General features: G+C 38.9%; 1 protein-coding gene across 29 annotated transcripts in view; it reads left to right on the top strand.

The window, feature by feature from the left end:
- The window catches only part of NEB (nebulin), a 116148-nt gene that overhangs the window by 71954 nt on the left and 18663 nt on the right, over positions 1-25531 (top strand). For 24 of the 29 annotated variants that reach the window (XM_065070148.1, XM_065070151.1, XM_065070159.1 and 21 more), the window contains 34 exons: positions 282-395; positions 863-1060; positions 1740-1844; positions 2581-2685; positions 2931-3038; positions 3348-3455; positions 3982-4089; positions 4734-4838; positions 4930-5034; positions 5230-5328; positions 5507-5617; positions 5788-5892; positions 6600-6704; positions 7120-7224; positions 8350-8454; positions 8754-8858; positions 9371-9475; positions 9947-10051; positions 11480-11584; positions 14131-14235; positions 14367-14474; positions 15598-15702; positions 16355-16459; positions 16568-16672; positions 16949-17053; positions 17171-17281; positions 17746-17856; positions 18305-18406; positions 18533-18631; positions 19250-19348; positions 22484-22594; positions 22743-22847; positions 23609-23713; positions 24820-24924. In XM_065070148.1, coding sequence (XP_064926220.1) covers positions 282-395; positions 863-1060; positions 1740-1844; positions 2581-2685; positions 2931-3038; positions 3348-3455; positions 3982-4089; positions 4734-4838; positions 4930-5034; positions 5230-5328; positions 5507-5617; positions 5788-5892; positions 6600-6704; positions 7120-7224; positions 8350-8454; positions 8754-8858; positions 9371-9475; positions 9947-10051; positions 11480-11584; positions 14131-14235; positions 14367-14474; positions 15598-15702; positions 16355-16459; positions 16568-16672; positions 16949-17053; positions 17171-17281; positions 17746-17856; positions 18305-18406; positions 18533-18631; positions 19250-19348; positions 22484-22594; positions 22743-22847; positions 23609-23713; positions 24820-24924 — 3687 coding nt within the window. Of the gene's footprint in view, positions 1-281; positions 396-862; positions 1061-1739; positions 1845-2580; positions 2686-2930; positions 3039-3347; positions 3456-3981; positions 4090-4733; positions 4839-4929; positions 5035-5229; positions 5329-5506; positions 5618-5787; positions 5893-6599; positions 6705-7119; positions 7225-8349; positions 8455-8753; positions 8859-9370; positions 9476-9946; positions 10052-11479; positions 11585-12237; positions 12343-14130; positions 14236-14366; positions 14475-15597; positions 15703-16354; positions 16460-16567; positions 16673-16948; positions 17054-17170; positions 17282-17745; positions 17857-18304; positions 18407-18532; positions 18632-19249; positions 19349-22483; positions 22595-22742; positions 22848-23608; positions 23714-24819; positions 24925-25531 lie in introns of all 29 variants that reach the window. The other 5 variants (XM_065070156.1, XM_065070179.1, XM_065070178.1 and 2 more) reach the window with 4 other exon arrangements.

Here is a 25531-nt window from a genome sequence, read left to right on the forward strand (position 1 = left end):
TGGCTATCTTTAAATGAAAGAGCTGGAACAATAAATAAATAGCTTATTCTACACCTGTTTATTTTTCAAGTCTTCTAGTCAGCTGTTATTTTTACTACTGGTAGTTATGATGGACTTTCTCTGCCATTTAAAGTAAAATAGAAAACCAAGATTCTGCTTTAAAGACTCTCTGTGCTTGTTACACACAACTAAATATTTTGCTTATTGGTGAATTTTGTTCCAAAAAATAGCGTTGACTCATTGGACTCCGTTGTTTGTTGCCTTTCTTTGCATCTGCTTAGGTGAAATACCGTGAAGAATATGACAAGTTCAAAGCGCTGTACACGATACCCAGAGGTATCGAGGATGATCCCAATACAGCAAGGTGCCTTAGGGTCGGAAAGCTTAACATTGATGTAAGTGTTGTTTTCTGATCTGCATTTTCCTGATACGATCATACTCATCGCAGAAGGGCCTACTTAAAGAATGCACACGCCCTCATTCAGCTGTCCCATTGCCACAGGCATTTGGTCGTGTTCAGTATTTGCTGAATTCTATAATTACCTGCACATGTTTTTTCAAGCTTGTGACTCCACTGTTGAAACACCTGCATGGCTAAACCTTCAGTGTAGTATGTTTATGTGTAAACCTCATAGTCTACCTCCTTTTAACACGAGTACAATGAATATTGGACGAAACACCCACGTTAATGTTCTACAAATTATGTTTAGAGCAGGCAAGATGCAAATTTTAATCATAGCCCAAGTGATTGCTCTCCTGCTAATATTCCATGAAAATATCGATGATTTTGCATCAAATTTATCAACAGTTAATGCTTCAGGCTGTTTGTCAGCATTAATAATGTGCTGCTTTAACTCTACAGCGTCTGTACAAGGAAGTCTATGAAAAGAATAAAGCCAAAGTCCACATTATTCCAGACATGGTAGATATAGTGACTGCTAAGGATTCCCAGAAGAAAGTCAGCGAACTCGATTACCGCACACGTCTCCACGACTGGATCTGTCTGCCCGATCTTCAAATCAATACCCATGTTCGAAAAGTGACTGATCAGCTCAGTGATGTAAGTTCATAAATCGTGTGTTCCTGGCTCACTTTTCAAAAAGATCCTTGCATTTATCCGTGTTAGATTTAGCAAAAACTTAGTTGGAGAGCTGCAAAGTTGCCACTTGAATCCATTGTGTTCTGCCCTGCTAAACAGCACCTGTGTCGTGTTTTCCTAGCGCTTGGCAGTAAGTGCGTAGTTGAGAGGTGGCTTAGTGTGTGTACTGTCAGTGTTAGCAGTGTAGACATTGGGTCATTACATTTCAGTTCTACCAGTTCAGCCACCCTGATCTGTAAATTGTCCTTTATTATTTGGTTGCGTAAGGTGTGGAAATTTTAGAAGTCTGAGAAAATCCTGGTGGCGCGAAGGTTCTACACGCCTGCCTTGCATAGGTCAGCCCAGGAGCAGGCCAGTGATTTATCAGTACATTGTTGCCCGGTAGGTTATGCAAATAGGGTTTTTTAAATCATCGTTGGTTTTTTTTTATTTATGGGCCAAACAGAAACCATGAAGAAAAAATATTTAAATTCCAAAATGAATCGTTTTGATTTTCTCAAACAAACAAGCAAACAAAAAGCTTTAATGCTGGAAACCTTACTTGCCATCATTTGACAGTTGTGTTTCAGACTGATTTAGCACTGAGGGATTAGATGCTAGTGCAAGTTTTACTGATTGCTTCTCTGCTGCGATTCCTTAGGTGCTTTACAAGGATGACCTCAACTGGCTGAAAGGCATCGGCTGCTTTGTCTGGGACACTCCCGAAATCCTCCATGCCAAACACGCCTATGACCTTCGCAGTGATGTGAGCGCATACACTGGTTTTGCTTCTTAGTTTTTTCACTCCGTTGTATTAAAAGGATGGAGTAGCTTGATTTTACTCTAGATATCATCTGGAAAAATGTTATATATTCGTATCTACTGATGTATTCATTAAATAACCATATATGGTTATTTGAACTCTGCTGCTCTAGAAGTGGATATTGTTGGGTTACTTCCCATTCAGGAAAGCAATAAGCGTGTTTAAATACTTGTCTTCTCAGAAAAGCACCTGAAACAATAATCCTTCATTCAGAACCCTTCAAGTAAAGCAGAAATGATATAGAATTCCTATTACAAGAAGTGATGTTGATTCTGTGATTTCTTTTTCTCCTCTCAAGATCTTACGACACGTCCTTAGTGTGGGATTAAGCCATTAAAATGGAAGAATAACCACTCTAGTTTTTGAGAATGTATGTCCCTTCGTCAGTTCTGTATCAGAAATATTTTGGATATTTATCATATGGTCCACATAGCTATTCTATGAACATTGACATTCCCTAATATTCTTTGACAAACCTTATCAGCTGTTCTTGTCTAGTAAGGTGCCATGTTCTTTTATTCAGCCATAATTTCAATACACTTTCTGTTTACATCCTGGTTAACTAATAGAATAGTTCAGTAATAAAATAAATACACAATATAGTAAACATAATAATATAATTAATTAAATTAACAATGACCAGCCTTACTAATTAGACCTCTTGAACTTCTCTTTGCAGATTAAGTACAAATCTAAGGCAGAAAAAATGAGGAGTGAGTTCACTGTGGTCACGGACACGCCTGTCTACGTGCAGAATGTCATCAGTGCCTTGAATCTAAGTGAAGTAAGTGGTTGTATCACCTTTTTAATAATTTCATTTTAATCTTTTAATCATTGCTTGTTACCTACAACTCATTGCCTATACTTTTCTGCAGATCTGAGAACACAATCACTAGAATCATTAATTGCCTGAAGCCAAAAATCTTTCATCCATTTTTTTAGGAGAAATTCCTGTGTGTGTGCCAACAATACATGCTGGGAGAGAGCGTCACAATCGTGACTCCTCTAACTACCTTTTCTTTTTCTTAGGCTGTCTATCGCAGTGAATATTTACACAATGTGAAAGGCAAAATGATTCCTACTGATAAAACAGTAGATTTGGAGCGGGCCTATCATGCGAACAAAATCCAGAGTGAAGTAAGTATCAAACTTTTGGATCCACAGGGTTTCCGATATTCTGAAAGCAAATTCTTTAAAAGTTAATGTCTGCCTTGAGCTTTTCAGACAAAGAAGCCAGATTTCACTGCTCTGAAATGCAAGTGGGAAAATGTCCCCATAAAGTTACAAGTATGTGTTCTATTGCAGACATGGGGGAGATCTTATGCCAATTGCAATTAAGAGATTTCCTGTGCAGCTGATTAATACTCTCAAATATTACACCTGATGAATACTCTCAGATAGTACACATGGTTGTCACAAACTCTGTCTTTCTCTCTTCTCTTGCAGAAATTGTATCGCTGGGCTGGTGTGAAGGCTCTGCCTACTGGGTACAGCCTTCCCAAAGACACCCCCAGCTTTCAGCACGCCAAACACGTCCAGTACATCGGCAGTGACGTAAGTGACGTCCTCAGTCCTCCTACAACTTGAGCTGCGAAGGAATATTTGCCAGACATCCTGTATGAGCACAGGGCTGTTTGAGACAGTTGTTTCTCAGGGGCGGGGTAGTTCCCTGTGGATGCCTGAGCCAGGAACAGGGGGTGACGGTGACATAGTGACCTCATCATCCAGGGTGAAGTCCCACTATACCTGAACCCCCAGTGTTGATAACTTTTGCCTTAGCAGAATTTAAATGTTACCAAACCCCATAATTATCTGAAGCAATTACTGTCAAAACATAAATTTCCTCAGGCAGATGTGAATACCTTATTAGATGCAAGAGAAATGTAACGTTATAAATCATGGGCCACATGATAAGGTAAAAATAATGATGATGCATAGTGTGTTTGATATAGCTAAATCTCACTTGTTTATCTCTAAAAATCTCACTATACTGCGTAAATTGCCATCAGAATTGCAGTGTAAGTAGAATCACAATCAAATTTAGTTTCTGGATATTTTTGTTCCTTTTTCCACTTTATAGCTGAAATATAAAGAAGCCTACGAACATATGAAAGCTAAAGGCTATACTCTGGGACCTAAAGATGTTGGGTTTGAAAATGTGAGGAAAGTGAATCAAGTCATTAACGAGGTACAGTAAATATATGTATTTGCTTTAATTCCTATTTGTACTGCCCAAAATACAAATAATGAGAGCCCATTGCCTGGGAAGGTTGTAGGATCCCTGTTCTTTGGGGCTTTTAAGAGCAATTCAGACAAATAGCCACCAAGAATGGCAAGGGATCAGTGTTCCAGGCTTGGAATTGGGCTGTGTGGCTTTTTAAGGCTCTTGGTAACTCTGACTTTCTATAATCCTGTAAAATCGGTGCATTAATATAAAAGCAATTGCGGCCTAATTTTATTAGCTGATCTGCTGCTACTTGATTAATGTTGCATAGAAATTATTGTATCTGTATGACATTGGGTCTCAATAGTTTTAGGTTTTATATATGTGCGCTCACTTTTTTGAGCATTGGCTTTAATAGGATGAAAATTATACGTATGTATTTACATGTTTGTGGGATTATAGGCTCAGATTCTTCAGTTATTAGAGATGCTGCTATCAAAAACAGTTTTGGAAAATCTTTGCCTGCTTAGGGAATAGTATGTTTGCTCAATTTTTCTGGTGTTTATGCAATACCTAGAAAAAACCAGCCCTTAAGAGCACTTACTGTCTGCCAGACTGCTTGCCATTTGACGTATGTAACGTGTAGGATGCTGTCTCCTTTGACACAGAGGTTGTATCGGGCAACGTACCACAAGAACAAGGACAAGATTCATACCACGCCAGACACACCAGAACTCCGACAAGTCCGGGCGACGCAGGAAGCTGTCAGTGATGTACGTGTCGTTCTAACATACAAACCAGAAGAGATTTAGAATACTCTGCATGACCAAACACGTGAAATGCTATTTTTTCTTTGTCTTTCAGCTTATCTACAAGTCCGATTTCTTTAAGCTGCAGGGACACTTGATTTCCTTGCCGTACACTCCTCATGTCTTGCACTGCCGCTATGCTGGGGACATCATAAGTGACGTAAGCAAGTGCTGGGAAGATACCTGGTGTTCAAATACAACAGGCCTAACGCTTTCATACTGAAAGTGGAATGTGGCTTCTACCATTTGCATTCTATTGTGTAATAGATAATGTTTTGTCATTGTGTTATGTACTGATTAATGAAATTATCCCAGAAGTTAACTTTTTGTTTTCCTTTTTTTAATTGCCTCATAGATTAAGTACAAAGAGGATCTGACGTGGCTGAAGGGCTTGGGTTGCTTCCTGTATGATACTCCCGATATGGTCCGTGCTCGTCAGCTGCGTAAGCTTTGGGTAAGATTTTTCTCCCAAGAACTGTGTGTAACAAGGATTGATTTATTTACATACATCCTATGTATTTCCAGGAAGTTAAATAGATCAAAATGAATACCCTGTTAAGTTACACTGTAAAATTTCGTTTACTACCAAGAATAATAAAAGCTTCCTAAGTAATACTGCTTTTCTTTTTCAGTCTAATTATATATACACTGATACCGCAAAGAAGATGTGGCCTAAATGCAAGGTGGTATTGGATACTCCTGGATATAGAGCGGTTCAGGAACTCAAAACCCATTTGAGTGAAGTAAGTTCTATATTATTTTGCATGTCTCTGTTTGCCATAATTAAGCTCAGACCCTCTCACTGTTTTTTTCTGAAATACACGAGATGTTGTAATTGCAAAGCTCTGATTGTTCAGCTGCTAAATGAACATGTGTAACAGAAGAAGTAATTCATGGTCCCATCTTTTTCCAGCTGGTTTACAGAGCTGAAGGCAACGAGCTGAAGACAAAATACACTTCCGTCCTTGATACACCCGAGTTCTTAAGAGCCAAGCAAGGACAAAAAATACAGAGCCAGGTGAAAAATTTGTACTGATAAATAACACGGTCACGGGATCCCTCTTAATGTATTTTCCAAGTACAGCAAGATCTCTCCAGGCCATTTCGAAGCAATGCAGAATTCCTAAAGAGGATGTTTAAAATGACTATTGCTCATTTTGAAGTGGCTGTGAGTTTTCATGTTGCGCGTGTCTCTGTTGTGGACATGTTCAGCTTGGTCCGTCTGAAACAGCACTGAACCCTGGGACAGTTCTGTTCCAATTCTCTGAAACTCTGACTCCACCAGAGGAATAAATATTTTTATCCATCTACCTTTACTAATTATATTTTTTTTATTCATATAGTGGTTCATTATCTGAGTTATTAGCCACAAGTTTTGTGGAGTTTTTAAATTTGCAGAGTAAAATGAAGATACTCAGCAGAGAAAAACAGGCCTTATAGATGCTTTTATGTAAAGCTTGGTCTGGATGTAGGGCAGAGACGACATAGTGTCACATGCACCGGACCTCTTGGTTTGTGAGCTTGTTACAGGCAGTTACAGAAATCAAGAGAAACTGATAAAGATGAACTGAGATAGCATGGAAGAGGAAAGGGCACTTTATTTTTTCCTGGGGTAAATTGTGCAGTTATGTATACATTGTCAATTTAGAATAATGTTTTTCAGAGAGATAAAGTAAAACTTAGTAGAAATGTATTTTTTTTTAAATTATTTTCTTCTTGCTGCAGTACTTGTATGTGGAACTTGCCACAAAGGAGAGACCCCATCACCATGCAGGTGGTCAGACTCCAGCCTTCACACATGCCAGGCATGTCAAGGACATGGTCAGCGAGGTAAGATATTTATGTCGTTTATTTTCTATGCTGAACTGTTTTAGGAGTTTTATTTCTAATTTCCGTGATAGGTTCAAGGCTCAAATCTCTTTACCCTTCATTTACTTGTACTTCTCTCATGCTGAAGTTCAACATTTCCATATAGGTCGCGGTAAAGAGTACACTTTTTAAACACATTTTAGTATTTTATTAGATACCTAAGTGCCTGTTTGCAGAATCTGAGGTACACTGGCTGCAAGACCACGAAAACCTAAAAAGAGCTGAACATCTGAGCTTGTTTCCTGAAGTTTTGGCAGAAAGTCTTTGCAAAAATGATTTTATGCCCTCAGTGTAGCACCCTTAGGTGTTAACATAATACCAGATTAATGAATGCTTCTAACATTGAAGATATAACTTTTCCCTTTTGCTCTCTCAGAAAAAGTATAAGCTGCAGTATGAGAAGATGAAGGACAAATACACGCCTGTCGCTGACACCCCAGTGTTGATCAGAGCCAAGAGAGCGTACCTGAACGCCAGCGATGTATGTACTCTGCGAACACCTTCACTGCTGCTTTTTCCTTATGGAAAGAACCCACAAAGGATCAGTGGGGAACAAGTGTGCAAAGCATAGAATATCTCAGCGTGGGTCATAAACTTGGTCACCCCATTTGCATGTACAGATCAGTTTGATATTGTGGAGATTATTATATTTTTACTTGATGACACTGTAATGATTTTTTAATTTGTTATAATTCATTTTCATTTTCCATTGCACTGAAATGTGGACTTACAACAAGGAAAAAATAGATTTAAAGTAATTTATTTGCTTACAGATGAAGTTTCCGGATAGTGCAGACTGAAGTGAAGTAATTGATGCTGGAGCCAGGATAAATACCTTTTACCAGATATTTTCATCTCGATTTGATGTTAGAAGTAAACTTGCGTATCACTAATAATGTGTTATTTTTTTTATTTAGAAGTAGATTAGAGAGAAAAATTATCAAAGCTGCTGTGCAGCTGAAGGATTTAAGGTGAAATTAATTTTTCCCTCAAGTGTTGAGTGGTGATTTGTGATGTAGGGCAGTGGCTCAGGAACCTCTGCTCCTTCCTGAGATCTTGGCTGGCTCTGCACGTTGTGTCCTGAACGGATGTGTGCTGGGCTGGAGCTTTGTTCTAGTGACTAGTCCTACTGTTCTCTTAATGATTTTTAAACACTGCAAAGGAGCATCCCAGGTCTTTTGCACAGCTGAACTTCTCCTCTGAGAAAGTTTTTCTCTTAACACTGGAATTATCTTCCATCTTTCTTCTAGATCAGGACATGGAAGAGGGATAAGTAGGTTTTTTTATGCCAAAAGTGGCACTTTCAGTGTTCTGGAGAGTAGTCCGGTGATACATGGATGCTTTTTCTTCAGTCAGAAAGTGAATAGGATGAAATGTTGCTTTAGATGTACCAACTCCCTTTCTCTCTAATTTTCTCCATAAGTCTCAGTCAAATTACAATTGATTGTAGGCAGTTGCAGCTTCTTAAAATTCCTCAGGGCTTACATGAGGATGTTGGACAGCAGCACATCCCTGGGTGTCATTCCTAAGAGGCGGGAATTTTAACTAAAACAATTCCTGACAGATAAATGTAATGTATTCTTTTATATGTTATTTTTCTTACCAGTTACGCTACAAAGAAACCTTTGAGAATACCAAGGGCAAGTACCACACAGTGAAAGATGCTTTGGATATTGTCTATCACCGCAAGGTCACCGATGATATTAGCAGTGTATGTATACAACGTTTCAATTCCTAATTAGGTTTTGTCATTTAATAGCCTAGAATATACCATTTATGCTATCACTCCATTTAAGTGTGTCAAATAATTAGAAAAATATGATCAGCACTATAAATACTAATTTATTTCCCTCTCTGGAAGATGATACACTTGATTGCCTATGCTGTTACAAAGGTGGAAGCAAGTGAATCTCATTTCCACTGTTTCAGATCAAGGAATGTCTGGAACTGCATGGTCTGGAGTGTTTTGTTCTCAAGGTGTTTTACTTCATTGTTCAACTTCCTTTGTAGGTGAAATATAAGGAAAATTACATGAGCCAGTTAGGGATCTGGAGATCGATCCCAGACCGCCCGGAGCATTTCCATCATCGCGCAGTCACGGATGCCATCAGTGACGTGAGTTCCCATAGTTCTGGATGTGAGAGGCTGAAAGTTATAAGTAGGTTTCCAAAATGCAAACCAAGTCTAGTTTCTTAAGAAAGTGCAGGCAGCTCAAATTTTTGAAGTGATTTACATTGTCACCTGGCAGACTTGTGAAATTGCAGAGCAAATCAGGTGGCTAAAATTGCACCCCATATCCTTTTGAAATGAACAGAACAGTCTTCAGTTGCATTTGCTTAGATTTGTTTATTCACCCTGTAATAACCTTTAATTGTACCTACCTGTACACATGAAATGAACCCTTAATTGTACAAGAATAAATGGGTTTTAATTCACACAGGAACTCCGACAGCTAACGATAGATTAGGTATGTGAATAATCTGAGTCCATCAGAAAAGTGTAAGCGTAATTTATTTTACAGCGGAATAATAATGTTTGCCGCACCTTGTGCTGAGGTTCTGTTTCAGCATTGATCAGCTGCCACTTGGTGCCGCTTAACGCGGAATCCTTTTACTTCTTTTCTAAAGGTTAAATACAAGGAAGACTTAGAATGGCTTAGAGGCCTTGGCTGTTACGCGTGGGATACTCCAACTTTCGCTCTGGCAGAAAAGAATAAGGTGCTCTACAGTGGGGTAAGTAAAACAGGCTGAATTGTTGCTAAATGGGTTTTTGACGTTTGCTTATATTGTAAATTTTTCTCAGGAGAATCCAATCCTGACCTAGCTATTGAAAGGAATAACTCATGGCAGAACTTTATGATAGAGTGTCTAAAACTTCAGTTCTTACTATAGAAGAAAACAGAGGCAAAATTATGTTTTCCTTAGCCCCTCTGCTCCTTGCAAAGCTATCAGCTCCATGGTAATCTTCCGAATGATTTTAAGTCTGGCTTTAAAAGTATGAAGATTAAAAATTTTCATTGCATTCTTGATGTGATAGTTCCATCCTGCAAACTGCTACCTTTACAGCTATTTTTTGTTTGTAGATATGCAATAATTCTACCATGGTTTTGCTGCAGAATGTTTCTAAAATCATATGTTTTCATTGCCTTAACCTCCTTCAGGTTAACATTGAAATGGCTTTTGTGTGTGTTTGTTTTTCTCTAGTGTAAGTACAAGGAGTTATTTGAGAAGACTAAGTCTAAATTTCAGTATGTAGCTGACTCTCCAAGTAACGACCACTTTAGATATGCAACTCAGTTGGTGGATGAGGTAAGTGTAAGATTTCTGTAGAGTCTCACACTGAAGTAGTGGACATAGGTATGTTAATAATGAGTTGAAGGTCGATCTTTCTTATGAAATTGTAAATAAATCAAAATATATTCAGTCTTAAGGGTGTCTTAGGTCAGACTGAAATAATGAAAGACAAGATTGTGCTTACTGTCTCTCAGAGTATTGGCACAGGACAGGTTTACAGAACCTAAAAAGTGAAATCCCGACATATTCCAGTACTTCGTCATTGCAAAGAAACAACTTCTTTGCTGACTGGTAAATACATGCTGACAGTTGTTGATTGTCATGTGAAAAAAATAGAGGGAATCATATTTGCTTTCCTGAAACATTGAAAAAAAACTCGATGGGTGTTAGGAAGATAGTATCATGTCCGAGGTTTCATTTCTGATATTTTGCCTTGAATTCTCCTACTCTGCTACTTACTTTTTCTTACTTTTCTCCCGTAGTGCACAGCATAGTAGCACAGGGGGTTAATGAATATCCCTGGATTTAAGATTAAAATCATCCATGGAGTTTCTAGGCGTAGTGCTGAACAGCCACAGGACTCTCCCATTGAAAAGCCCGGCCTTGTAGGTGAATTCTTAGAGTTGGCAGACACCAGACTGATGCTTTTCATTAAAGCAGCGTGTAGTTAGACTCTCACATCTTGGTATTTTATTCTTTTTCACCAGACTTTGTGTTAAATTGTTTACCTGTCAGTAAATGTATGAGGGTATTTTCTGTACTAGCTAAGAGAAACTGTTTCACAACAGGTACCATTCCAGTACCATTGACTGTTATTTCTAATTCAATTTGATAGACAGTGAACCAGAATTTGTTATGGAAGGTTATTAGTATTCAGTCTTCTTGTTGTTTGGTACAGCAAATAAGGATAAATTTATTATGATAAATATAAATTATTAAAATTTTAGCAATGAGGGCTCCATACATTGGAATGAACTCGCCTAAATCTCTTCTGTTATGTAAGTGATGTCTTTTATGATGAGGGATTACAGTTTTTACTTACAAAATGTCTGCTGATAATGCAACACTGTATTTTACCCTTGCATCTCATTGTGTTCTCTTTGTACTCAAATCAAGAATCTAATTCCATACAAAGTTGCTTCTGCAGTTATTTTTCCTCAAGAAAGTCAGTCATGAAATGGCTTATTGATAGAATACAGGCACCCTTGAACTGTAGATTAGGCCTTCCAGTGGAAATTTAGAAATGCATATACTTCTGAAAATAATTTCTCTCTGTGGTTGTTGGTTTTGGTTTTTATAATATATTTTTTTTTTCTTTTGGATATGAACTTTAGTCCCAGCCTTTAAACAGTCTGTGTAAAGAGGTTTCAATGGTTTGAACTATGATCTCTCTGTCTTCACTCTCTCTTAATCTGTTACACTGTATGATGCTATTCTGAGCAGAAATTATATAAAGCTGCCTATGAGAAGCTCAAAGATAAGTACAGCCTAATTGTGGATGATCCTAAGACCCTCCTGGCCAAGTGGGGGACTACACTGAGCAGTCAGGTACCGTAGCGGCACCGGGCGGTGCTGCCCCAACGTGCCTGGTTCTCTCACGGCTGCTCCATCTGCGTGAAACGTCTGTAGCTACTGGTGTCAGAGGTTTCACCTGTCATGTCATGATGTTCTAGTTCCGTTGATCAGATGGTCTTTGTTTTGCCACCCAAAAAGAATTATGACTTTTTGAGTGAGCTGATCTCTACTGTATGTACTTTCATATATTGTGCATCAATTCACATCAGAAATCTAATGCATCTTGTAGTCATTGGAGAAGTTTTAAAAAATGCATGGTGTATCATGCATTTATTTTATATTACCTCTCTTTCAATGACTTTTACAAACATCATCTTCTTCCTCATTTCTAGATAAAACAGTGACATATCTGGCTTTTGAGTGCCCTCACTGTAATCTATAATTTACTCTTATCTCCAAAAAAATTATTTTCCCAGTTTCCTTAATGCGATAGTATGCAAATCTTTTAATACATCCTCTTGACGTTCTTAATTATGTAGATGTAAGTTGTATGCACATCTCAATGAATACATATAGTACCTTGCCTAAATCTCTCCACTCTCTAAAGAGTCTGGGATCTAGAGCTGTGGTGTTGTTTATGGTGTTCACAAGTCTCTTTTGTGCTTCGTTGCCATTTGCATGAACAGAAGCAATATAAATCCTTTGCCAAGATGCTCCTGCAACATGGATGTAATGAGATTCGGAGGCCAGATATGCTGACAGCACTCTACAACACATACCTGTGGAGCCAGGTAATCTGAAGAACTGCTGCTGTAGGAGACATTATATATGCAACTGTATATATACATACAAATTAGCTGCTTGGACTTCTAATACTTAATGCCATTGTGCTTAATTCTGGCTATGACAAAATATTTTTGCAGATTATCTGAAACAATATTTACTGTAACTTGGGCTTCACTCAGCTCAGGCTGATCTTGCCTCCATTTTCTCCTTTCATTATACATAATGGTTATTTATACTTCTGTGTAATATTTCACATACATAAAGAGCAATTTTCCATACATTTAAGATATTGTATGGTAGCCATTCCTGATTTTCCCAATCAAATTCTCATTCTGCCACCATTTCTTGGAGTGACCTTCCTCCTAATGCAAGTCCCTTAATGCAGTGTGAACATGATGAAGTAATATGGCAAGTAGATTACGTTTATCTACTGCTCCACCTGAGAATGGCGTCAGATTGTGCCTAGATACCAAACAGGGTCCCATCTCACTTCTAGGTGCTCTGAGAAATCATATAGGTCCCCAGGTCTGTAGTAAATCCTGTTTTCATCCGTTTATTTCTCTACCTACAGCTTTTAAGCCAGGCTAGCAAAGCGATCCTCATGCAGTCACGTAACACACATAACACACTCTCTCCTTTTGCCAGTCCTTAATAAAGTTCTTCAGTAATAAGGTACTGAAGGTCTTTACTAGACATTTTTGTTCAATTTTTTCATGGATTTCTATTATCTCATTAAAAACTCCTTTCAGGTAAGTTTGAGTATGTTTGAAGAAAAAAAATAGCAGTCTGCCTGACCTGCATGTTCATCTGAGTTGACTTCATGTTATCATTTGTTGTTTTTATGTAACTTTTTATATTTTGTCCATCATAGTCCTGTTTCAAAAGCATGGTTTTATTATCTGATGCAAGATAGCGCATGGAAGTTATTTTTTTAAATGTGTTCTAACCTCTTCCACCTGCCCTCAGGCTGTCTACAATCACAGAATCATACAACAGAATTGCAGAATGATCTGTGGTGAAGGGCCCTTCCCAGCTCCCCAGTGCCCCCCCTGCCATGAGCAGGGACATCTTCACCAGCTCAGGTTGCTCAGAGCCCCGTCCAGCCTGGCCTGGGATGTCTCAGGGATGGTTCATCTACCACCTCTCTGGGCACCCTGTTCCAGGCTCTCACCACCCTCAGGGGCAACAAATTCTTCCTTATATCTGATGTGTGTGGCCCCAGAGCTGAGCACAGGACTCCCGGTGGGGTCTCAGCAGGGCTGAGCAGAGGGGCAGAATCACCTCCCTGGACCTGCTGCTCACGCTGCTGGTGACGCTGGACCCGCTGTTCTCACTGAATTCTCTGAAAACACGTTTAGAGTCCCAAGATACAAATTCTGCTATCAAAGCCTTTAAAGCAGCCGGACATTATGATATATTCACTGGATGTTTTTATCTTCCATTGTGTACCGTGTTTTACGTTTTCTGATTAATAATTAAAAATTAGATGCTGTCCGGTTATGAATTTTAAAAAACTGACCTGCCGAGATTGCTTTTTTAGCTCAATCTCGGAGATTTAGGACAGAAGCGAGGCTTTTGCACTCAATAAAATACATGTGAAATTAATCACACAAGTAGATAGACAGCCTCTGGGGCTGGTGAAGGGTTTGCAAAGCTTAGCACATTGTGCATGTTCAGCTTTCCTTGGCTTGGGTGGAAGGATTTTGCAGTTTCAGGTGTGCATATAAACATGCTTCCTGAAGCTGTGCTGTGGTGGTTTGTGTGCTTAACACTCACTCTTCCCCAACCACCAGGTTCAGTACAAAAAGGACTATGAAAAGCAGAAAGACAAGTATACTACGGTTGTGGATACTCCAGAATACTTAAGGACCACCAAAGTCAACAAACAGATCAGTGACGTACGTGCGATAATGAAGAATATGGCATTTTCAGTACTCTGTTACACAATGTTTCTCATCTTGACTTTTTTTTTTTTCAATTGACACTAATAATATCAAGAAATAATATAATATCTTCTTTATTTCTTCAGATTATTTACAAGTTGGAGTATAACAAAGCGAAGCCTAAAGGGTACACTACAATCCACGACACACCGATGTTACTGCACGTGCGCAAGGTCAAGGACAGAATAAGTGACGTAAGTAATTCTGTGATATGCAATGTTCTTAACTCATCTGTAACACTGTCATTCAAAATAGCTTCTTGTCAGAGTGTATTGGTTTTCTTTGCATGTAGGACTCCATATGTATTTAATACTTTTTCCAAAAAACACAAAGGAGTATGAAAGAATTCAGGCAGTTTATTTGTGCAGTGTTCTGTAGCTCTTGGAGCACTTTTGCTGGGGTAGAGCAGCCCTCACTAGAGCTGCAACTGATATTTAATGAAACACGGGTTTGGGAGCTTGTTTCTGGTTTTATTTTTCCTCTGTTGACTGGTGGCTTTTATGGAGCCTTATGTGAAGTACTTAATACATTATTGTGCTTATTCATTCCTCATATGGATATTGTGAATATGTAAGGTAACTATTCTGATATAAAATAAATATGTGTTTTGATTATGGAGCAATGGAAGGTTAAAAGTAAGACAGGGAGAGGAAGACCAAGTGGATAGAATAATATCACAGGATTCAGGAGTCCTGCTTTCTCTCTGACCTTTGTGTTGTTGTTCCCTAGATACCCAACAATAAAATGAGGATACTAGCACTTCTGTAACTCAGCATAATACTATGAGAATAAGTAGCGTGAAAGTCATTCAGATGCTATATGGATTATCTGTACAATGAATAACTATATTATCCAGATACTAACATGATCATTAAGAGGCAAAGATGTTCCAAAGTGATCTGTGAATTGAAGCACATTCTTTTGGTTCCAAACTGAGTGCTGAAATTGAGGTTCTGTATAGAACGCACTGAATGTGCTGATCAGAAGAGGAGGTTTTTTAAAGCATTTCTATTAGGTGCAAAAAACTAGAAAGAGGCAGAATTACTGTTCGTGTGTATGTTTTGTTAAACCTTAATCTGGGCTTTGTGGTGAGTTATACCTGCTACATTTGCTGTTCAGAGAGCTCTGCTGCTGAGAAGGGCCCTTCTTTCAGGCAGATGGTTGATTGTCTTGCAGTGATACAATTTCTTTTTCTGACATTAACATGTTTATCTTGACAGGAGCGACTTTTAATATTATGTTTTTCGTATTTTGATGCTTTTGTTGTTGGAAATGATATTGTCTGTGTAAACATTTTTTATGTTTGTCTTTCTTTAGCTGAAATACAAAGAAGTGTATGAGAGGAACAAGTCTCACTGCAATGTTGTAGTAGATTCAGTTCACATTAAGACTCCAAGGCACGCTTACAAGCTGAACAGCAACGTGAGTTCGGTTTTACTAATACTTTAATTTTATTATGGATAGTGTTTGGGACTGGCAATGATGAACCCAAAAAATTATTTTCAGTTCCATTGATACTTTTTGAGCTTGGACATAATTTCTAATTCTTATGCTGCTTGAATAAAATATATGTTAATTTCTTTCATATTCATCTCTCGAAGTGCTCACTCTTGCAAGTTGTCCTTGAGGTCACTTGAGGTTCCTTGTATATCACACATCTTCTATTCTAGTCCCCCTCTCTTTTCCTGCCAGAGACATAATGTTCCAGAAATTCCCTGTGCTGATGTTCTTGTAGACAAAGCACTTCATGGGCAGCTCTCCTGTGCTTTGTGTTATTGGTGACCCAACACCCACTTCAATAGGCAAGAAATTGAAAGTAATATTATACTTTCTTCCAAGTCATGACATCTTCTCAGTCCTTCATAGTCCTCTCTCCACCCAGCAGTGGCAAAACTCGAGTAAATGGGTTGTACATGATTCGGAGGAAAGCTCTGGGCTGATGTAGATGTACTTTCTTACCTCTTCTCTCTTTAATTGGTCCAGACAGAAAGAGAACGTGCATCTGTATCCATGTCGTGTGTGAAGCACACCACTTCCAAATAACTTCTTTTGCTTGGTGTTTCACTACAAACAGCTGGATTACAAGAAGAAGTATGAAGCCACCAAGGCTCGCTGGAACTGGATTGCTGATAGGCCTGACTTTGTTCAAGCAGCCAAGTCATCTCTGCAACAGAGCGATGTAAGGAAATCAGAACAAACCGAATGCTCCTTTCCCCACGTCCTCACATTCAGAATAAAAAAAAAGAGTAGAAGATTTGAGACTCTCTTTTATTCTTTCTTCCTGCAGTATGAATACAAACTAGACCGGGAGTTCCTGAAGGGATGCAAACTCTCTGTCACAGACGACAAAAACACAGTGTTGGCTTTAAATAATGCCATCTTGGCGAGCGATGTAAGTGCTTGAACACTCGTTTTCTCTAGAACTGTAATTACTATATAAACTACATCTTTTGAAGTAGGATTGGATTAAGAATGAAGCTTTGAAAAGTTGTTCCCAGTCTCACTTCATTATTGATTTGGCTTGTTTATTGCATTAAAAAATTGGAAAAATCTGAATAAATTTGACCTCTTAATTGTCACTTTTGCACTAACAAGTAGTCACAATTATTTTGAAATGGCCATGAGACAAGGCACATATTGCTTACAATGATCTCTTTCTTCCTGCCAGGTAAAATACAAAGAGAAGCACAACAAAGCCCGAGGAACGTACCATGTTGTTCCAGATACACCTCAGATCCTCCTGGCTAAGACTGTCAGCTCCCTTGTGTCTGAGGTAGAACAGCTGACAGTTATTTGTTCATTTTAAGTACATCCCTTTAATACGGGGCTGTGAGGGGAGGAGCGGGCCTTGCATTGCTGGTTTTTACCTGTGTTTATTCCATGCTTTCAGAACAAATACAAAGAACAGAGCAAGAAGCAGCTTCCGCGTGGGTCTTACACAACCCTGCCCGAGACACGGGACACCGCTCATGTGAAAGAGGTGACCAAGCATGTCAGCGAGGTAAGTAAGCAGTGTGATAACAGTTTATGGTGAGATTATTACTTGCTGTCTTTAACTGATTAGACTTATGCATGTTTTAGTATATATGCCACATACTTAGAGTCTCATCGTAAAATGCACAAGGAGTCCAAAAACATTAATTCCTACCAGAACGAGACTTTAACAAAGAGCTAAATGCATTTTATTGGGAAACTGTTGAAATACTCTGGAGAAAAGCACCAGGATGGAGTGCTAATGGGTGCCCTTAATTCAGACTTGACTTTTCATAGAACAGTTTAAACACAAATCATTATCTCCAAATAGCAAGATCTTGTAATCTAAAGTGTGAGTTATGACAAACAAGCTGGGGACTGTACATTTTGTATCAGTCGTAGCAGTTCCAGTGAGCTTCTTTCCAGGTTCCAGTAGAATTTACCTCTGCGTGAAATTAAAAAGTCACACATGACCCTTTTTGCTCTTAACAGACAAACTATAAAAAGAAGTTTGTGAAGGAGAAAGGCAAGTCTAATTATTCCGTCATGCTGGAGCCTCCTGAAGTGAAACATGCCATGGAAGTTGCTAAAAAGCAGAGTACAGTAAGTTTGTCTTGTCTTTTCATAAATTAAGTAGCTTGTGTAAGCAAATTCAACCAAAGTCGAACCAAAACCCAAACCAAACCAAAACTTCATATACTTTTGGATTTCTTCCCAGCCTCGATGTTCAGGTGTGATTGTGGAAGATAAAGGTGCGAAATTGCACTGAATATAAAAAATCGTATTTCTGCTTAATTACATGGTAGGATTTAAAGTATTCTAGTGCAAATCACATCTAATATTTGTTTCCGTTCCTTCAAATGCAGACAGATTTGCACATGTTTATTTTAAAGAACTTGCAAAAACAGATTCCCAAATGTGTTCCTTGTGAAAATATTTTTTAAGAAAATCCCATGCACATTCCCAGCACCATCGCTGTGTCCTTACCAGGTATATTCCTCATGAACAAACATCAGCGATTTTCTTTGCTCTGTCTATGGTCGCGGTTTAGGTTGAATACAAGAAAGACGCCAAGTCAAAGCTCCACTACACACCTATAGCAGATCGACCAGATATTAAGAAAGCAACTCAGGCTGCTAAGTTGATTAGTGATGTAAGTGTTTTTTACATCTTCTCTATCATTATTTAGTAGTTCATCTTACTATTAAAAGCAGTGTCAGGAAAATAATTAAGATGGAATGTCATCACTACTAAACTGTGCTTATTTTTCCTTTGCTAGATTGAATACAAAAAGCGCGGAGAAGCTGGCATTGGCGTAACCATGCTGGGGCGGCCGGATATTGAGCTGGCCAAGGAGGTGTCCAAGCTAACGAGCCAGGTAACAAGAAAAAGCTTGTGAAACTTTGAAGAAGTGCAAGAAATGAGACATGATATTAACTTATATTGTAACTGAAATGATTTCTAGATTAGGGGATAAGGGAATAGTTTAAAAGGAGCATGTTAAAGTAAAAGTTAAATCCTGATACAACGTATTTCTTTGTTAAATGAATTTTTCTACTGACTTACTAATGGAGGTATAGAATTTCCTTAAAATGATGCCATGAAAAGATCTTTTAATTCCTAAGGCTGAAGTATTAGCCATGTTCTCTTCTTTTAGCTTTCCTAGGTGTGGGCTTTAAAAGAAAGTGGAGTTTTACCTGACTCTGATTATCCATCCCTTACGAGATGGACATTCAGTTTCTTTCAGCCACTTTCTTTCTACTTTGTGCCTGTAAAAGAACCTTCTATTTTGAAGTTAATATGCTTTATTGATAGAAGTTTGCTTAGTTTTATACAATGACCGTTCTCCAATTAGCCTGAAGCACATGCTCGCTATTTTCTGTGACAGTTTTGTTGTGCCAGGAGCTCAGTTCAGCTTGGTTCTTTCTCCCCCCTTCATGCTTCAATCCTGTCACTGTTTGCGTTTCTGATCTCGTTTTCTTGCTGCGCCTTATAGGCAGAATACCTCAAACGCCATATGAGAGGGCACGGAGCCGCGTCTTATGATACCCCATGGATGAGAACCTTTAAGAAAGCTAATATGCTAAGTAGTCATGTAAGATTATTTGAAGTGACACATCTGGGAATGCCATTTTTATGCGTCTGTCTCTTGCTTGTGTATTATCTTGCAATCCCGAGCTGTTAAAGCGTTTATGATGCACCAGTTGCGCTGGATCTTTTTGTGTCCGAGGTGTTGAATGTAGCAAAATCGTGAGACTGCTCAGTTAATGTCACCTTCTTTTTTTCCTCTGGAAAGACAGTGCATGGGAATTCTGCGGGTGCGGAATTTGTTTCAGAAACACCACATGGAGCTTGAAACATTATTACACCCTTCATAATGGTTTTGGAGCCTCCAGTGTTTTTAATGGAAGTTTCTGGTGTACTCATGCGATGTGAAAACTCACCTTTGTCACCCCAAAAACCTAAACCCAGACATATAGACTTGAGCTGTTTTTCCTGAAACTGTGCAAGTAAATAGGTGTGTATGACAAACCCAAACAATGGTGCTGGTTATTTTCAGCGCAGTAATGCCATATAGAACTTCATTTTAACTTTATTTCAAACTTCAAACCTCCATTTAAACTCTTATCTTAGCATTGTGCTGTGCATCATGGAAACATCGCCTGTGAGCGAATCCGCCCCAGAGCCTCTGAGGAGTGAACCCTGTAGTGACCTGGGGCCACATCATTTCTTATATTTCTTAGAATGGTAGAATCATAAAATCATTTTGGTTGGAAATGACCTTTAAGATTATAAAGTCCAACTGTTAACACTGTCAAGTCCACCACTAAACCATGTCCCTGGAACCTCACCTTGCCACCTCAAAACCTTTGGCGAACAGAAGCAGCCTGGCTGCACAGCGGTTTGTGAAGTGGCGGCAGACAGATCTGTGCCACTGCACTTTTGCATGTGTATTTCCAAATGAAAAAAAGGAGGATGGTGCTTTTTCCATGCGTAGCCGTGACTGCTGCACGTACCTGTCGCATGTTTGAACGTCAGCCACTGTGTCTGGCAGCAGAAACAAGAATCTTTGCAGTAGAACTAAGGATTCTTAAACTGAACCATTGAGCTACAAGAAAAAGAAGGAATTGCGTTTATTGCCATCAGTGACGAGATCTTCCTTTCCATGTTTTTGCTCCGGTGCTGGCCAGTTCTCCTCCTGGTCTTATAAACGTGCTTTGGTGGATTCTTTTGGTCCCGAGAGAAAATGAACTCTTGTAGAGACAGTAATGGAGCAAAGAATAATTGACAAAGTCTTTAACTTTTTTTGGTTCTCTTAGACATTTCTTCTTATAAACTTCTTCTTGCTGGAGCGTTATGCCCTGTTCGTTTGTCCACTTGCCTGTCTGTCATGCTTGCTTTGATTTCGCATAGAACTTCCAGTAACGTTTCTTCTGAGCTTAAAAGCGAACTCCTTGGCATGATGGTCTGATCCTGTTCGTATGCTGCACAGCTTGCAAATCTTAACGCATTCTAGTATACTTCTGCTTGATTTTAATTTTTGTGTTGTCAGAAGCAGCACTGATTCCTCTCTGTCAAAAATGTGAATATTCTTTGTTTTCTTGGAGCAGCCGTGTGACTTGTGGATGTGCCTGTTTCACTGTGCGTTTTATCTGAATGTATTTCGCAAAGCAAAAGAGCAACAGTAGTATCCAGCATGAACCGTATGGGGCTGTATGGACAAGAACATTGTGATGAATTCCAATGTAAAATGTGGTTGTGGAATGTGCTTCAATTCTGCATTCAATTATCTTTATTTTTCACTAATATGGAATTATCTGTTTGCATTTCTCTAATTGTCGTAAAAACCTCTAGCGTGAGTCAGCTGTTCCTCAGCTTCATTGTCAGTTCTTCAGGATTTGTTTCTTTCATTTCAGTATTCATATATATGTATTGCTTGGGAGATCAGGGTTATTTTTCTGAAGAACCGTTGATCCTTTTTCCTCATCAGCCATAGTTTTATATTTTCTGCATATTTTTAGCAGTATGATCTTGGTCCTGAACAAGATCAAATTCTTTCAGGAAACCATGGATGATTGTTCGGTTCTTTCGAGCATGGATGGCAGCTGGCAGCTTATTTAGCGTAAGAGAAGTAGGAAATGTGGATTGGTAAGGAGAAAGAAATGTTGCCTGGCTTCTTTCCAGCCCGGGCAGAAGAATACTGCTCCAGGGAAGACACGACAAACCCCCAGAATGTTTCTACTGGTGTACTCTAGTGGTGATGAGCACACAGACTGACTATGGGATCCCTTTGGATAAGCCAGAACTTAATCTTTAATATATTGAGTTTTTCTTGCACTCCTCAGTAACTCTTCTGAAACGATTTTAAGCATCTCTGATAGCAAAAAAAAGTAATAAGACCAAAATATTCTTAATAGAAGCATCCCTTTTGTAATTTCACAAGAACTAGTGAGGAATCAGCCTTTAGCTGTAGCAGTGGGATGGGACAGGTACGATGGATGAAGCACTTGCCCTCGTTTAAGCCATTAGCAAAACTCTCATTCCTGTCAACGTTTCTGAGCCTTCAGGCTGGCTCTGCTGCAATATTATGGTTTACATCGCTGGGGTTTACTGTGCTGATGCTAATGTGCTTTGGAAGTGTTACTAAGCCTCTCGCAGAATCTAATTCCTAGTAATTAATTGTATCACTGTCTGTCTGTGATCATTAACAAGCTGCTTCACCTCCAAGTTATAGGAGACACAATATGTGTGTATAGATATCGCCGTCTTCAGTGCTTGGGTGTCTTGAGGTAGTTTTTAAAGCTCGTATTTCTTCAAGAAGAACATCACAAGTTCTTTCAAATGCCCTTTATTCTTGTGTCAGTTTCTGTCTCTTTGTGGATTAGGGTATATTTTATCTATCAAATGAAAAATTCTTCATCGCTGCGAGTCAGAATTTAGCCATTGTTTGTCAACATACTTCTCTTAGCCCTGTCTGTTGTTTTTTACAATAAGGAAATGTAACCTGTGTGGTGAATGAAAAAATCGCAAGTGGTATTTTGTAAATACAGGTGTAGATTTTCTTTCCATGTCTTCATTTTGAAAATAACCTTTATACCAGTGGATGCCTTCAAGTTACTGCATTTTCATTCTTCTGCTCACCATCAGCATCGATGGTCTCTTTGCCTTCTGCAGCCAAGCAGGTGAGTACTCAAGAACAGTTGTAATACATGGGTTTTTTTTAATTTAGGTGAAATACAAGGAGAATTTTTCCAAAGAGAAGGGTAAAAAGCCAAAGTATGATTTAAAGGAGGCTAAAATCTACAAGACCATGAAAGATGCTCACAACATGGCCAGTGAGGTATGTTTGCTTCTGGTTGTCCTCTGGGGAAATCAAAAGTGTCACATTTCTTTAACAAAGACCTCCTGTATGTCATTAATGCATTCAAGATCACAGGGGTTTTTAGCAGTCACCTTTTCTGATGTTGTTTGTCCTTTCTTCCCGGCAGGTGAAGTACAAGGCAGATTTAAAGAAACTCCATAAGCCCGTGACAGACATGAAGGAGTCGCTGATCATGAACCACGTGCTGAGCACCAGCCAGCTCGCCAGTGCCGTAAGCTCCTTAACTCAGCCCCCGCCCCGGCAGTTTTCCATGAGTACTGATCCGTTCTGACCCGACCTCTCTAACCAGTTCTGTAACCATCGCTCCCTCTGCCGTTGTTCACGGGCCAGCACCTGGTAGTGATCTCTTCCTCTGCTTCCTAAAGATTTCTTCCTCATTAACTAGTGACTTTGCCACATTTGTCCTCTGGGAAGTGAAATCTTTATTAGCTGTAGAACTGCTAATGTTTTAAATCCTCTAAAAAAATTTTAGTGGATTTATTCTTTATGAAGTTTTTACTGATTGCATCACACTAACAAATACTATCTTCTTCTTTTTTTACCTTTTTCTTTACTGCTTACCATATTTAAAATTTTTATTTTTGTCTTTTTTAATTTCATATTTGTGTTTAACATCTCCCTGTTGTAGATGTACAGAATTCTGCTTAACAAAAGACCTGACAATTTTACTGAGAAAAGCCTTTTCATTTATCTACTGTCTTTTCTTTTTTCTTCTTCTCTTTCTTTTTTCAATCATGATTTTGAAAAAAGTCTTTGTTGCAATCAAAATGGTCAAAGACAAGATAACTGTTCGGCACATCTTTAGAAGTGGTATCTGCTACTGAGAGTTGAACTTCTTGGTTTTGTTTTGCTTTTTGTATTTCTAATTTCTCTTTGATTCCATTGAAGTGTTGCTTTGATTGGACCTAAGAAGTAAATTTGCTGAGGGATATATTTTTTTAATTGAGATGATTTTTGACACCTTCCCTTCAGTACCAGTACAAGAAGCAATATGAGAAGAGTAAGGGTCACTACCATGTGGTGCCAGATAATCTTGAACAGGTTCATCTAAGGGAGGCATCAGAACTACAGAGCCACGTAAGTTGGTCACGCGTTTCTCGTTAACCCCACTCACTGAGCACCAGCCTCAGCGGTTCTGCAGTCGGTTGTACCCAGTATAATGCGTTTTTACCCAGTATAATGCATTTACCAGGATGATTTCTTCTGCAGAAAAAGGACCCGGTAATCACAGAAACTGGGAACTGAAAGAAGCAGGGTTGTTGCTGACAGTATATTTTCAATTGCTTTATCCATTCTAGCCTCAAGTGATAGAGAGGAGAGCTCCTCCATTCTTTTTCTGCATCCAGAATTGCTTGAACCAAAACAATAGCTGCTGTTATTAAATGTATCTGACGTTTTCCCTCTGGAACATAGCAAGTGGTGAATCATTCCAGAGGAAATCATCCTCTGATTTGGTCTCTAATCCTCTGTATTCCACATATTTATTTACTGTGAAGTCAGTTGACTGTAAAGCAAGAGGGAAATTACTGTGAGACCGTGAAGGGCCATAGTAACTGTTCTGCTGCTTGGCAAGGAAGAACGAAACGTTACATAGCAAGGGACTATAAGGAAATGGCTGTTAGTCAGTTTGTGGTTAGGGTCAATACTTTTTGCTCCAGTTTGAGATCAGGACCCCTGTCAGCCATAAACATAATATTATCTCATGCAGCAGTCTGAAAAAGCAGCCCTAGAGGCTGGATACTGTAACTTGAAGCAAGAATGTCTTTATAATTGTGGACATTTGACTTCCTGGACACCCAGGCACAGAATTAGTTAGCAAGTCACCAAACGGCGTCTTTCCAAGCCCTGCAGTCCCCTAAGCTGGAACTGGCTGAGCTCGGTCCAAGTGCCTTCAAGTTTGATTTTTACAGCTGCCCACTTTCCTTCTTGTGATCAGTAACTTCTTCAAATCTGAACTGACGCTGCTTATTCTCCACGACAGGAAATATATTGGTAGAACTTTAGGCCATACACATTATGCTGCAAGCCTGACCATTGATTTTTCATTTTATGGTCAATAATATGGATTTCAGGAAGGTAAAACAGTATTAGCCATTTATCTGTTGACCCAAGTAGGCACATACTAGTCGATGAATTAATTCTTTGATTATTTAGGAGGGTAACTTTTATTCTTTTTTTCTCAGGTGAAATACAAAGAAAAATATGAGAAGGAGAAAGGAAAACCTATGCTGGACTTTGAAACTCCAACATACCTCACTGCAAAGGAATCCCAGCTCATGCAGAGTGAGGTATGAGCAGAATCAATACTGATAGGCTAAAGTAACCTTAAAATGTATTTTTTATAGTCCAGTTTTCACAGTGATTTAGACAGGCAATTGAACTTGGAACTTGTGCATGTTGATAGACTGAAGAATTACAGCTATGTCACATGTTCTTTATATTGGTTATGAAATACCATATTTAAAGTTCATGCAGCTTTCCTGTGTTACGATGAAGTGTACGTTATCTGTAACTTTCCTGAAGAAGCTATCAGTAAATGAAGCTTAAGCAAGTCTTTGAGTCTTTAGAAGAAACGTGCTGTGAATTATATTTCACTTAAATTCTTGCAACAGGAGTTCAGTCCGTGTGTCTGTGATCATAGTCCACAGAAAGTACCCCAGTTCTTTTCATCTCAGAACTCTGTTTTTGAGAAACCCATTTACCTCCTGTTTGTCTCCACTGTCATAGTGTTCTTCACTGACTTGTCATTCTATTTCCTCGAGCGGTTCTTTTCTGTTTGTTTGAAGTATAATCTTGTTCTGTCACCGGTGAAGGCTCATGCATGCTGAAAACCACCTGTGTAAGGCCATTAGTCATTCTGTTCCAGTGATTCCGTCAAGTGTGTTCTCTGCATAT

Source organism: Columba livia, chromosome 7 (genome assembly GCF_036013475.1).
Source record: "Columba livia isolate bColLiv1 breed racing homer chromosome 7, bColLiv1.pat.W.v2, whole genome shotgun sequence".
NCBI classification, from domain to species: domain Eukaryota; kingdom Metazoa; phylum Chordata; class Aves; order Columbiformes; family Columbidae; genus Columba; species Columba livia.